The sequence below is a fragment of the Miniopterus schreibersii genome, assembly GCF_964146895.1.
Source record: "Miniopterus schreibersii genome assembly, chromosome: 10".
In the NCBI taxonomy this organism is placed as follows: Eukaryota; Metazoa; Chordata; class Mammalia; order Chiroptera; family Miniopteridae; genus Miniopterus; species Miniopterus schreibersii.
In genome coordinates, this window is record NC_138110.1 from 57988872 (window position 1) to 58001224 (window position 12353).

The following is a 12353-nucleotide window of genomic DNA, read 5'->3' on the forward strand; positions in this document are numbered from 1 at the left end:
TCTCCCTTGCAATAAAGTATGTAAATGAGTCAGTATCAGACCATCTTCAGCTTCAGTGAGCTAATTACGGTGCTTATCACCCGAGCCTCAGTTTACCCACCTGTGAAATGGAGCCATCAAGCCCCATCTTCCAAAGTCCATGGTCTGGCAGACTCAAACCTGCTGCAGGTGGCTGCCAAGGGCCTGGGGCTGCTCCCACAGGAGGTGCCCACAGCTTCCCAGATCAGTCCAGTCCCGCAGGGACCCAACCCAAGCCCAGCCTGGAAGTAACAGTGGGTTAATCTATCAGGTTGAGCAGATTCACTGAATCTGGCACCTTCCCTGGGCCTAGTCCTTATCAGGTGGGTAGGAGAAAGGAAAAGAGAGAAGGGAATGACTACCTGCCTGACCCCTCACTGTCCACCTGTGGCCTGATAAGAAAGCACTGACCAGGAGTCCCTGAGCTGTGGTTTTACATTCCAGTAGCTGTTCACCAGCTGTGTGACCTCAGGCTACTGGCCTCACCTGTCTGAGCCTCAGGACCCTCTTTCTGGACCCTAATCTGTGCTAGCTGGGCGGGTATGTGGATTAGGACTGTGCAGCTTTGGGTCCTGAGAAATTATGCCCGCTTCGGTGCTTAGAAACTGGTCAGAGAAGCACTTTGGGGATCACAGGCAAGCTTGGCCTGGCCCAAGCAGGCAAGTGTCCTAAGGCCTAAGCATGTGGCGCTTTCGAGAGGGCAGGGTGAGGCCAGGGCAGGTCGAGGAAAGAGGGCAGGAAGGTGTCCCATGCCCCATGATGGGGAGTTCCCAGGGCAACATGCAGAAGTTAGTGCCCGCTGGAGAGCTCCCCCAAAGAAGCTGCTAGAATCTGGGTGGGAGGAATGGGCAGTTCAGGGAGCAACCCAGAATCAGACCCAGGGGGACTCTGACTCCTGCCTGGGGACTCAGACACCAGGGCTGGGCTTGGGGCGGTCAGACCTCAGACCCTAGTGGACTTCCTCAGACCCAGAGCCACAGAGCACCCAGGATCCTAGGACTCAGGGCCATATGGCATGAAGATCCAGGGAGCAGGATCTCCAGGTCTGCTGTGAAGACCCCGACCCAGCCAGCCCTGGCCAAACCCCAGTGACAAATGGGCTCATCCTTAAGCTTTCCATCTCCCCGACACCCAGGCCAGCAGCAGGTTAGACTCTGAAAGCTCCTCACTCGTAAGAGGAGGGGGGTTAGGGCAGGGGGCAGGGGAATTAATAATGGACCCTAAGCAACAACGATGGAAAGACATGTAGGGTGGTCCCTGGGTGGGGTATGATACCTGAACATCTCAAATTTGAGTGGCCCACCTTCCAATAAGCCCCCACCCTGATCCCTGTATCTCTCCTCTTCCTCTAATGCCAGCCCCGAACTCTGCCGCCACCAGCCTTCTCAGGCAAAGGAGCAGCTGAGCACTGTGTATGCGGAAGGGCTCTTGATTCACCCCCACCCTCCAATCAGGGCACCACAGTGCCACCAAGGGCTTCCCATGGACGGGGCTCCATCACTGCCAGCCCTCCTGGCAGCCCCAGGGCTGGCCAAACACTCCCCAACCCATCCCAGAGGAGGAAAAGGAAGGGAAGGGGTAGCCAAAGGAGTGAGGGCTGCTCTCCAACTCCGGGTGAAAGAAGCAGAATCAGTTTCCAGAGCCCTTCCTCCTGCTACCCCTTTTCTCGAGCTGTGACCCCAGCCCAAGATGCCCTTCCCACTGCTGCTGGTTGAGATTCCCCCAGTTCTTCAAAGCCTCCAACCTAATGCATCCTTCCCTGCGTGACCTTTCCCTCCTCTGGGCTCCTCTGCGCCTCCACTGAGCCCCCCAAAAGGGCCATGGGTCATGCCCACCCCTCCCAGCTCTGCCACCACTAGCTGTGTAACCTCTCTGGGCCTCAGTTTCCTCATCTGTATAATGGAGCAAATATGAGTTTTACTTCCCAGGGGTGTGGTGATGTAAAAATAAAACAAGGCAACTCAAAGAAAGCGCTCAGCACGAAACCTGGCTTGCACACACACAAAGCACAACAGGCGGTGCTATTTCATCACTGCCCATTCATCTTGTTCACCTACATGGGAGGACCATCCCCAGGGTGCTGAGCAACGGGTGATGGGGGACCCAGAAATGTGGCAAACCTGAGAGCAGCCCTCAAAGCGCTCCAAGTTCAGGTGGGGGGAGGGGAGGGCCAATGCAAACAGCTGGAACCATGAGAGAACTGGAGTGACACTGGGACTCAGACACACAAGGGGGTGGGAAGTTGGGAAAGGCCCCTCCCTCAGGGAGAGCAACTTGAGTCTGGAAGAGAGCCACTGCCCAAGTTCCAATCCTGACTTTGCTATCTGGTAGCTGTGTGACCTTGGGCAAGGGCCTTCACATCTCTGAGCCTCAGTTTCCTCATTTGCAAAATGGGGGCAGCCCCACTACAGCCCTGGCGGGATTGCAGCTGAGTAAATTTGAGGACACCGGTTAAAAATGCCTGCCACAGCACCTGGCACCTCTTTTCCCTTTTGCCTCACAAAGAAGGCAGTCCTCAGCTGGATCTTGAGGGATGAATAGGAGTTTGCCAGGCAGAGATGGGACAAAGGGCATTTCAGCAGAGGGAACAGCATGCACAAGGGCAGGGAGGCATGAACAAGCAAGATACAACTGGAGAGGGTGGAGATATCCAACCTCCTTAGTCAGGCCCTTGAGGACACTCAGAGATCAATTCTACTCTGTCCTCTAGAACCCTCTTGCCCTTCCACAGCCAGCCCCAAAGGCATCCAGCCCCGTCCAGAGCTGCACCTCCCAGAGCTGCCCCTCTGCGAGGGATTGCCTTCTACCACTTCACTTCACTGTTCTTTCTCCGAGGACCTGCTGGAATCTCCAGTCCCTGTGGTCACCTCCAGAGGGGGGCACACAGCAGAGGCCCAAATGCCCCGGCCGACTCCGCCCAACCCTCTTCCTGCCACTTGGCCTGGACTGGGGCTGGCTCCTGCCACACTCTGGCTCCAGGAAGCCACGGGCAAGGCCTTCGCCACCCAGGCCCCAGCAGGCCCAGCACTGGGCCGCGCATGCAGCTGGCACTCATGTGGGCTGATGGGTCAGAATGAGGAGCGGGTGAGTTAGGAGAGTGGATGGGAGGAGGGGTGATGGGAGTGACAGAGTGATGGGGGGACCCTCCCCATTCTCAGCCTGGGGTTAAGGTCGGGACCTGGTCAAACTGGCTGGGGTGAGGACATAAGCTGGGGAGCTGGAAGCAGGCAGCCAAGGGAGCCAGAGACCACAGGCAGGGACATGGCCACATGCAGACAGCAGCCCACCCCCACCAGCAAAGCTCCCCCACCCAACCCGCCCACGAAGTCTGTACACACCTGACATCCACCTTCCTCCTAAGGGCCAGCGAGAGAGAAGCAGAGAGAGGGAGAAGCTGAGAGAGGGCTGGAGGAAGCAAGCACGGGCCAGGAATGGGGGGTCCCCAGGCTGCAGGAGGGAGGGGGACAGCAAGCGCTGCCAAGGGCAGCAATGCAGCAGGTGCAGGCTCTGCCCTGCCCTGTCGGCACTCCTGCATGAGCAAACCCCACCCCAAGCCCACCCTGAAGCCCTCCACTGGCCCCCACCCCTGGGCATATGGCCCAAAGGCTGCGTGGCACCCCCCATGACCGCTGTTGCACTTTACTCCCACTGTACCCTAGGCAGGGAAAGAAGAGGAGGGGACAGGCGATGGACCACCACTCCATGGCTGGAGCCCCACCCACCCCTCACTGGTTGTTTCCCTCCTGCTCCCCTATCCAGAGAGGCCCCCAAGTCTGGCATGGGCCCCCATAGGCCAGTTTGGATCAAGGATGCCCTACCTCAAGGCTGGAGTTCCTGGAGGTGAACCAGATGCCCACCAGGGGGTCCTGCCCTCCACACCCTATCCTGCCATCTCACCCACATGCCCAACCCTGACCTCCCAATGTGGGTTCCTCCCCCTACAGCTGGACACTCTGGCTTACTTGGCTGCCCCGGGCCCTCCAGCCCCAGGTTACTAGTGAGGGCACCTCCGTGGGCACAGCCTCCAGTTTCAGGCCATACTTTTTGTAGTCCTGGGTCCAGTTCTACCCTGACCACGTGCCCCTCTACAGAGTCTGGGATCTGGGGTACTGTGCCCTATTGACCAGTCACTGAACCCAGATCGCCGTCCAGGGGCCCTCCCAGAGCCCCAACAACCACCACTTGCCTATCACTCCCACAGGCCCCAGGACGGTTTCCCGGCCCTCAGCCAGCCTGCTGCCCATGATGCTGCCCCCTGGGTATGGGATGTTCAGAAGTGGCTCTGGCCCAGGAATGGGCCCAAGGGATGGGGTCTTCAGGGACGACAGGAAAGGGGGGGCACTCACGTGTTGTTGACAATCTGGAGCCGCTCCCCTTTCTTGAAGGATAGGTCAGTCTCTGTCCGTGACTCATAGTCATAGAGGGCCACAAAGGTGGTCACTCCACCTGCAGAGAGGGGAGGGGCATGTCAGAATGGCAGAGGCCATGGCCAGGGAAGGGGTGGACAAAGGGGCCCTGTACCCTGGGGGAGTGGGGGTTGGTCTCCCACATGCCATCAGGGCCCAGCCCGAGGCACGGTCACATTCTGATCTGTCTCTATGTGTCCAAGCACCTCTGGGAGGGCGTGTAGGAGGCACAAGCATCTCTTCATGTCTGGGTGTCCCACTGGGCTCTGGGTGATGCTGGGTGTTGGCTTATCTGTTTGGTGTCTGTCTTCTCCATAGACCAGAAGCCCCCACTAACAGGCATCTTTGTTTGATTCCCAGAGCCTGACACACAGTAGGTGCTCAAGAAACAACGTGGGATGAATGAGCCAGTGAATGAAGGAAACTGCACCAGGGGAGATTGCTCTACTTCTCTCTCGGTGTTTCTGTGTGTCGTGGGAGTGCTTGGCGGCAGGTAACTGTCCCCTCAAAGGGGCCCTCTCTGTCCCCCATTTTCACAACCACCACATACACCCCCATCTGCCAAAACTTCCTCCCTGCCCCTTCTGTTCCTTCTCACAGTCACCACCTTCTGCACTCGGCACAGGCTACATGCCTTGCTTGCTTTCTCTCCCCAAGGGCATTCTGTCTGCTTTACTCACTGCCGTGTCCCCAGCCAGAAGAATCCTGGCACGCAGTAGAGGCGCCATAGATATTTCTTGAGCAAATGAAAGGGGGGGTTGTGGGTCTGTTTGTCACACTTGGGTGTGTGCCTGTGTCTGAGGGGTCCATGAGCATCCGTGTGCTGGTGTGTTTTTCAGTCCTCTGTGAGTCTGGTTTCCATGGATTCATTCCATAAGTGCGTGTCTGTGTCCTGTGTGTCTGAAGGGTTTTTGACCACACATCTGTGTCTTCATCTGGTAGCATGAGGCTATTTGTGTGTGTGTGCTCATATTTGTGTACATCTGCACTGGGTGTGTGTCTGGGCCTAGGGAGTGCACACCCACGTGTCCCTGAGTATGAATCTGCATGAGGTGTGTACGTGTCTATGATGGAGTCTACATGGGTGTCTCTGAATGAGCTGCTGGCTCTGTGTGTGTAACTATGAGTGTGGGGCTCCGTGTGAGCTTGTTGGGTGAAAGTACAAGTGTTTGTGTGAGTGTCACGTGTCTGTGTGTCTCCAGGGTCACATGTACCTTTTTCTAAGCATCCCTGTCTGAGCTGCCATACCCCAAAGTGCCAGCAGAGGGCACAGGGGCACATCTCAGCATCAGGTGGGCCTCTGAAGAGGCCACACACCAGCCACCTGTCCTGACCAGAGCAAAAAGCAAAGCCTCAGACCTGGTCCCCGTGCTGCCCTGAGCAGCTCCCTGGCTCCCTGGGCCTGTGTCCCCTACAGTCCTATGTCTCCTGACCCCTTTATGTTCTGCATCTGATAGACTGCGCACCACACTCCCCCACCCACACCTGTCAGGAAACTCCCAACAGTCCCCCAAGGCCAAGTAACCCATAGGTTCTTCCCCTTCAGTGAGCAAAAGAAACAGCAGCCCAGGGAGGGGGGGTCACTGCTCCAGGATATGCAGCCCTCCTGGCAGAGCAGCCTGGGCCCAACCAGGAAGGGCAAAGGCATCCTGGAACATAGCTCCCAGGTCCACTGACCAGCCAGGGGCCCCGCCCTCTGCGGGGAGGTGACTGTGTCCGAGGAGTTGAAGCCTCCGAACAGCTTGGGCTCAGCAGCGGCAGGGGAGAAGGCCGTGTTGGGGCCACGGTGGCCATCAGCAGAGGCTGGCTTGCTGGGGGTCTGTGAGGTGGGGAAGGCACCCCCACTGCCGCCACCATGGGCATTCTCCGCAGGCTCCAGGCTGCGGCGCCGCTGGCTGGCCTCCTTGGGCTTGCTCTTGTTGCTGCCCATGGTCCTGGCTGGAGAAGAGAGAGGACGCTGGAGTGAAGGAGGGACTCTGGGAGCAGGAAGGGCTGTCTGGCCCCTTCGACAGCCTCCACCCTGACCCGTTCTAGAGACAGGGAACCTGAGGCCCAAGAAGGGTATGAGCATCTTTGGGTAAGTTAGCCTTTAGAGCCTCAGTGTCTTCATCTGTAAAACTGGAATATGATGTCGCCCGTAAAGGGCTTCCTTGGTACAGGATCAAGCACAGAAGAAACCTCATAATCAGAAGCCCTAACTTCTCCCACATCCCCAAGTCACTGTTTCTCTCCCTGGTGGGCAGGGACAGTATCTGAGTCATGTCTGTGTCCCTGGAACTTAGCATACAGTAGAGGGCTCACTGAATGTTTGTTGAGTGAATACATGACTGACTGAATTGTCTAATACCAGATGGAAAGGTGCTAAAAGTTGCAACCAAGTCAGGGATACAGCAGGCAGCTGAAAGGAGAGATGGCTGGGAGCTCACCACAGCCACAGGGCCTTTGTACATGCTCTTCCCTCTGCCTGAATGCTCTTCTCTGACCACTTCACCAGGGTAACTCATGTCTCCCTCAGTTCTCAGTTCATAAGTCACCTCCTTGGGCAGTTTACCCTAAACCCTTTTGCTGGTTTAAGTCCCTGTGACTTTTGTGCCTCTCCTTGGTAACATGTGGCCCAGTATTCATTTAATTTTTATTTGTGTGATTATATGATTATTGTCATGGGATTTAGTCTGTCTAGTTCACTGCTATGCTCCCAGTACCTAGCGTAAACAGCTGACTCAAAGAGATTTCTGAGCCAGAAATCTGGTAGGTCTAAAAATCGGGAAACAGAGAACCAAGCTGAAAACTCCCCAGTGATGCCCATTGCCCGGCCACACCCTTTTGCCTCTCATTTCCCCATCTTTGGGTCCTGGCTGGCCCCAGCTCCCAGGAAGCTTAGCCAGGGTCTTCACACCATCATGGCCACCTCTCCCTGCTCCCTCATCTTGGCAGCCCTGATGGGTCATCACCTCACCTGGCGGAAAGCAGGGGCTGTCCCAGAGCAGCCTGGGGTCTCAGCAAACACCAGGTGTGGAGTCAGGGGTCGTGGACTAGAGGCCCTGCGCCACCTCTTCCCGCTGTGTGACCCTAGGCGAGTCACTTCCCCTCTCTGAGCCTCAGCATCCTCATCTGCAAAGCAGGGATAAAGCAAATGCTCAGGGCTGCTGTGAGGGTATGATTAGAAAGAGAAATACCCATGACTGGGGCCTGTGGGTCATGATTTATCAGGCTCTAACTCTGGCAGACCCTATGCTAAGAGCTTCCCGGGCCTGAAATTTCCTCCCACCCTCCCAAAGCGTTCTACGAGTGAGAGCAAGGCTGGGCAGGGCACGGAGGTCAAGGGTGGGCCCAGCTCAGATCCTGGCTTTGCCCCTAATGAGCTGTGTGACCTCAGGCAAGCGACTTAACTTCTCTGCACCCCACTTCTTCATCTGGAAATGATTGGGTCATTGTGCTAACTGGATGAGGCAAGGTAGAGTGCTGGGAACACAGCAGGTCACCATGCCACATAGCTTTCACAGACGTTCTGTGGCTCTGGATCCACCGGCAAGATGGGTTCCGATTGTTCTCCAGGGGATGCTGCAGGCCCTGGAGTTAGTCCAGGATTTCCTCTGGGAACCCATGGATGGAGACAAGTCCCCTCGATTGGTTGGGGCCTCAGGCAAGACTGTTAGTCCTGAGCTCCAAGCCCAGCTGTGACCCCACTCCCTACAGTGAACCTCAGCCAGTCCCTGCACCCTCTGGGCCTCAGCCTGCTGGGCTGCCCAATGGGGGTGTGGCTGCATGCTCCCTGGGGCCCATCCAGCTCAAAGAATGTGGGGCTGGGGAGGCCCTGGGGAGATCTGCTCAATAGTCCAAAAGATCACCAGGGCCTCCTGAGAGACCGATGGGCCTGTAGACAGGAATGGCCAATTTCTATGGCAACCCAATCCATTGAGGTCATGGTGCCCATCAGCATTCATATAGTCAGTGTCCCATGGGACCTACTGACCTGGTTACCCACATTCCCAGGCTTGATGGAGGCTGAGCCCCAACCACCATACCCCCAATCCACTAGCTCCCTATTACAGCCTTCACAGCACCAACTATGCAGCAGGCCCGCTGTGAGTCACTACAGCGGGACAAAGATGAACTGGCCAGGTCCTGCCTCAGAGGGTATATGCCCTAACAGGGCACATGTTTGTGGAACTTTGAGAGAAAATGAAAATTATAAATATCTATTTTTTTTAATTTTTTAAATACAAAACTTTCTAAGATCCCAAACTTTGTCTACAATGAACTAAATGATGAAGAGTGAGCCTCCTGTCACTGAAGGTATCCAAGAACAGGAGAAAGGGTACTTGGCTAATGTGCTGTGAAGTGAGAGGAAGCCAGAGCTGGAACTTGGAGGCTCTTCCAGCACCAAGAAGATGTATGTGCCCTTTCAGGAGGGGGCGAAGGAAAAAAGACAGATCCTGGCCCCTAAACTCTTACACTAACCAAGAAGACTACTGCCACTTGGGCACTCAGAAAAAGCATGAGCGTCTTCAAGACCAAGGTGGCTTGGGGCTCTGACTGCAATGCTTGCTGGTTTGTGGGGCTTGGGGTTTTTTTGCAGGGGGGACTGGTCCTTGTAATTGATTCTAATTACACAAGTACACATGTTTGTGAAGAGGCAGGTCAAGATTAAGAGCCGCGGTCCTGGAAGAGACTACCTGTGTTTGAATCCCAACCCTACCACCCCGGCATGGGACCCTGTGCCTCAGTTTCCTCCTCTGTCAACTGGGGATAACAATAGTACCGTGTCATCACAGGGCTGCTGGGAGGATCAAGGAGGAACATGCATGGAACATGCGTTTCCCCTAGCATCATGTGAATGTAGGGCTGTAAACTGAGATCCATGTCGTGCCCCAGACCATAAGCTCCCTGCAGGCAGGACCAGGGCGGATCCATCTCTGTATCCCCGGTGACCAGAACAGGCCTGGAACCTACAAGGTGCTCTGGAAATACTAGCAGAATATACAAAAGACTAAAGAGCACAGACATATGCTTTGCATCCTGCTTTGTTCCTGCAATTTCATGTAGAGACCAAGTATCATTCTGCAATATCCAAACCCTTCCAGAGCCCAGCCTTTGTACTGGGCCCTACTCTCAGCACCTGGCAAGTTGACTTATCGAATTCCCATGATAGTCTAGGAGGTAGATACTAATAGTGTCCCTGTTTTGCTGATGAGGAAACTGAGGCACAGAGAGGTTAAGGAACTTGCCTGAGATCACACAGTGAGGGTGAGAATGAAAATAAGTGGGGGTAGAAAAACACACCGGGCAGGCAGGAATCGGGGGCTGCTCATGGGGTCCAGTGGAGGCACTCATGGGACCCACCTCCTGCCCTCGGGACCTCTCTCTCATGGAACAGCCAGATGCCATTGGCAGACGGGGCCCTGAGCAGGTAAGGCAGCCCGGCCCCATTCCTAGAGAGAGCTGGGAGGTTCAGGCTCTGACAAAGCCCTGTGTGCTTGAGGAAGGACCAGCACACTTAGGGTGGGGTTTCGTTCCTGCAGGGCTGCCACCACGCTGGGTCCCCTTGGGAGAGACTGCCCTCTCAGCCTCGGTCTTCTTTCTCAAAGCAGGGCCTTGTCTCAGGGCCCAAACCGCAAGTCACCATGAGTTGCCATTTGAGAATGGCTACCCCCATCTCTGCCAGCATGTGCACACTCCAAGGCAGAAACAGATGCTGGGGCCCCCGGGGGAAGTGGTGGGGCCCCATACTGGGGTGCCTGAGGTGCACAGAGGAAGGTCGCCCCTTTCCTCTGGGAAGCTGCTCCTGACCACAGGCCCCAGACCGAGGGCCTGAGCTATCATTACGCACGAGAGATGCCAGGATGCAGCCCTACGGCACTCCCTCCTCAGTGCCCCCAATGCTTCATGCTCAGCGGATCCCAACCTGCCCTGGCATCGCTCCCTAAGGCTGCCCCCGCCTCATGTCGCTGTCAGGGATGGTTTCCCATCCCCCCCCCCATCTTTCTCAAATGCATCCTCTCCCCACCCTATCTCCATCCCCTGTCATCCTGGCCTGGGCAGCAGGGGTGGGCCCTCCAGTGCACCCTCCTCCCAGCAGAGGCATCTCTGTAAACCACACAGACAGCTCCAGAGTTGGTGCTGTCACCCTCACCCACAGCCCCCCTACAGAGGGCACCATGCTGGTTCTAACTGGCCTTTGCATAGGAAGTGAACCCCGCCCTGCCGCCCCACCCCCAGTACACAGGTGCTCACAACATCCAGAAGAGCCCAGAAAAGACTGTTGTTCAGTCACGACATACCCACTCCTTCCTCCTGACTCTAAAGAACATCACCTCTACCTCTTCTAAGGGTATAGGAGAGGCCTGGGTTCAAATCCTGGTTCCACTACTTACTAGCTAAATCTTCTTGGACAAGTCATGTTGCTTCTCAGTTTCCTTATCTTTAAAATGGGGATAATAAGAAACCTAACATCTAAGAGCGAAGTGAGAGAGTCCATGTGCAGGGTACAGAGTAAGTGCTCAATAAACAGCACAATGTTGTTTTTATCATTACAGGCAATAGGAGGAGCAATGCAAGAGGAAGGAGGTGTTAAGTGGCAGGGCCTTGAATGCTGAGTACAGAGCTGAGACCTCTATAAGCAGTTGATACTCAATTGTCCTGACAACACATTGAAGTGGGGACTATAACTGCACCCACTTTATAGATGGGACTAAGGTTCAGAGAAGCCAGAATTTCGCCTGAAGCCACACAGTGAGTGCAGCAGAGCTGGGATGCTGGAGGTTCAGGAGAGTGGCGTCAGAAGGCACAGATGATGGCCCAGCCACCATACTGACAGCCCCCACTGCCCCAGGCACCTGCACCACTCCACCAGCTTCCGACAACACCACTCATATCTCTGGACCACGTCTCCAGGGAGGAAGAAGCATTATGGAGGAGCCAGAAATACAGGCCTGGAGCCAGAATACCAGGTTCAGATGCCAGCTTGCCACTTCCTAGCCATGCAGCCTCAGGGGGCCTCAGTTTACACCTTATCAAAAATGGAAATCGGTATAATTGTTCCTAGGTAATTTGGCCTGTGGAGAAAACATGAGATAATACTTCTAAAGTGCCTGGTACATAAGAAGTGCTCAGCATTAGCTATCATCATTACTGTGGAAGACATTTTTCAGACCCTTGCTCTCTTTTCTAATCACTCTTACTATTAAGCAAAGGCTTCCAAAAATTCCTACTCTGAGCCAAGCCTGGCCCTGGAAGGATTGTCTGGTGGAGTTGATTAGGAGCCCAGGCCTACAAAAGCTACTTCGCAGGGGAAGAGTCCAGGCAAGACAAGCATGTCCACTACTTAACTTTACTCTAAGATACTTGCCAATGCAATGAGCTAAGAAAAAGAAATGGAAGAAATAAAATGGAATCAGAAAAGAGAAAATGAGTATTACCATTTGCAGATGTTATCAGTGTCGATCTGGGAAACCCAAAGAATCTGCTGTGAAACTATTAAACACAAAGCAAATTAAGTAAACTGGTAGGAAATTAAAAGGTAATATCAAAAATCAACAATGTATCTATATACCAACAGCAGTCAGAAAATAAAATTTTTAAAAAGCCTAGCATTATAAAAATGTCAGTTCTTCCTAAATTAATCTAAAAGTTAAATGTGATACCAATAAAAACCCCAACAGGACTTTTTTTTAACTAGGGAAGTCAATTTTAAAGTTTATAAGTAAATGCAACATGAAGCTAGGAAAATCCTACAAAGAAGAGTAATGAGAGGGGAAATAGTCCAACCAGATATTAAATATTACTATAAAATCACAGTACTTAAAACTGTGAGATACCAGCACAAAAAGAGACAAATGACTGGAACAGAATAGAGCCCAAAAATTGTCCCCAAACATATGTAGCGAAAGTGGCATTTCATTCCAGTAAGAAAAAGATAGACTATATTTA

General features: G+C 54.2%; 1 protein-coding gene across 2 annotated transcripts in view; it reads right to left on the reverse strand.

Annotated features, from left to right (window-relative positions):
• The window catches only part of SRC (SRC proto-oncogene, non-receptor tyrosine kinase), a 48857-nt gene that overhangs the window by 13720 nt on the left and 22784 nt on the right, over positions 1-12353 (reverse strand). Inside the window, exons 2-5 of one of the 2 annotated variants that reach the window (XM_081148567.1) lie at positions 7381-7535; positions 6102-6362; positions 4365-4464; positions 3357-3374 (exon numbers count right to left, since the gene is read on the reverse strand). In XM_081148567.1, the coding sequence (XP_081004693.1) occupies positions 3357-3374; positions 4365-4464; positions 6102-6354 (371 nt within the window). In that variant the 5' untranslated portion in view covers positions 6355-6362; positions 7381-7535. The remainder of the gene's footprint in view (positions 1-3356; positions 3375-4364; positions 4465-6101; positions 6363-7380; positions 7536-12353) is intronic. The other variant, XM_081148566.1, reaches the window with a different exon arrangement.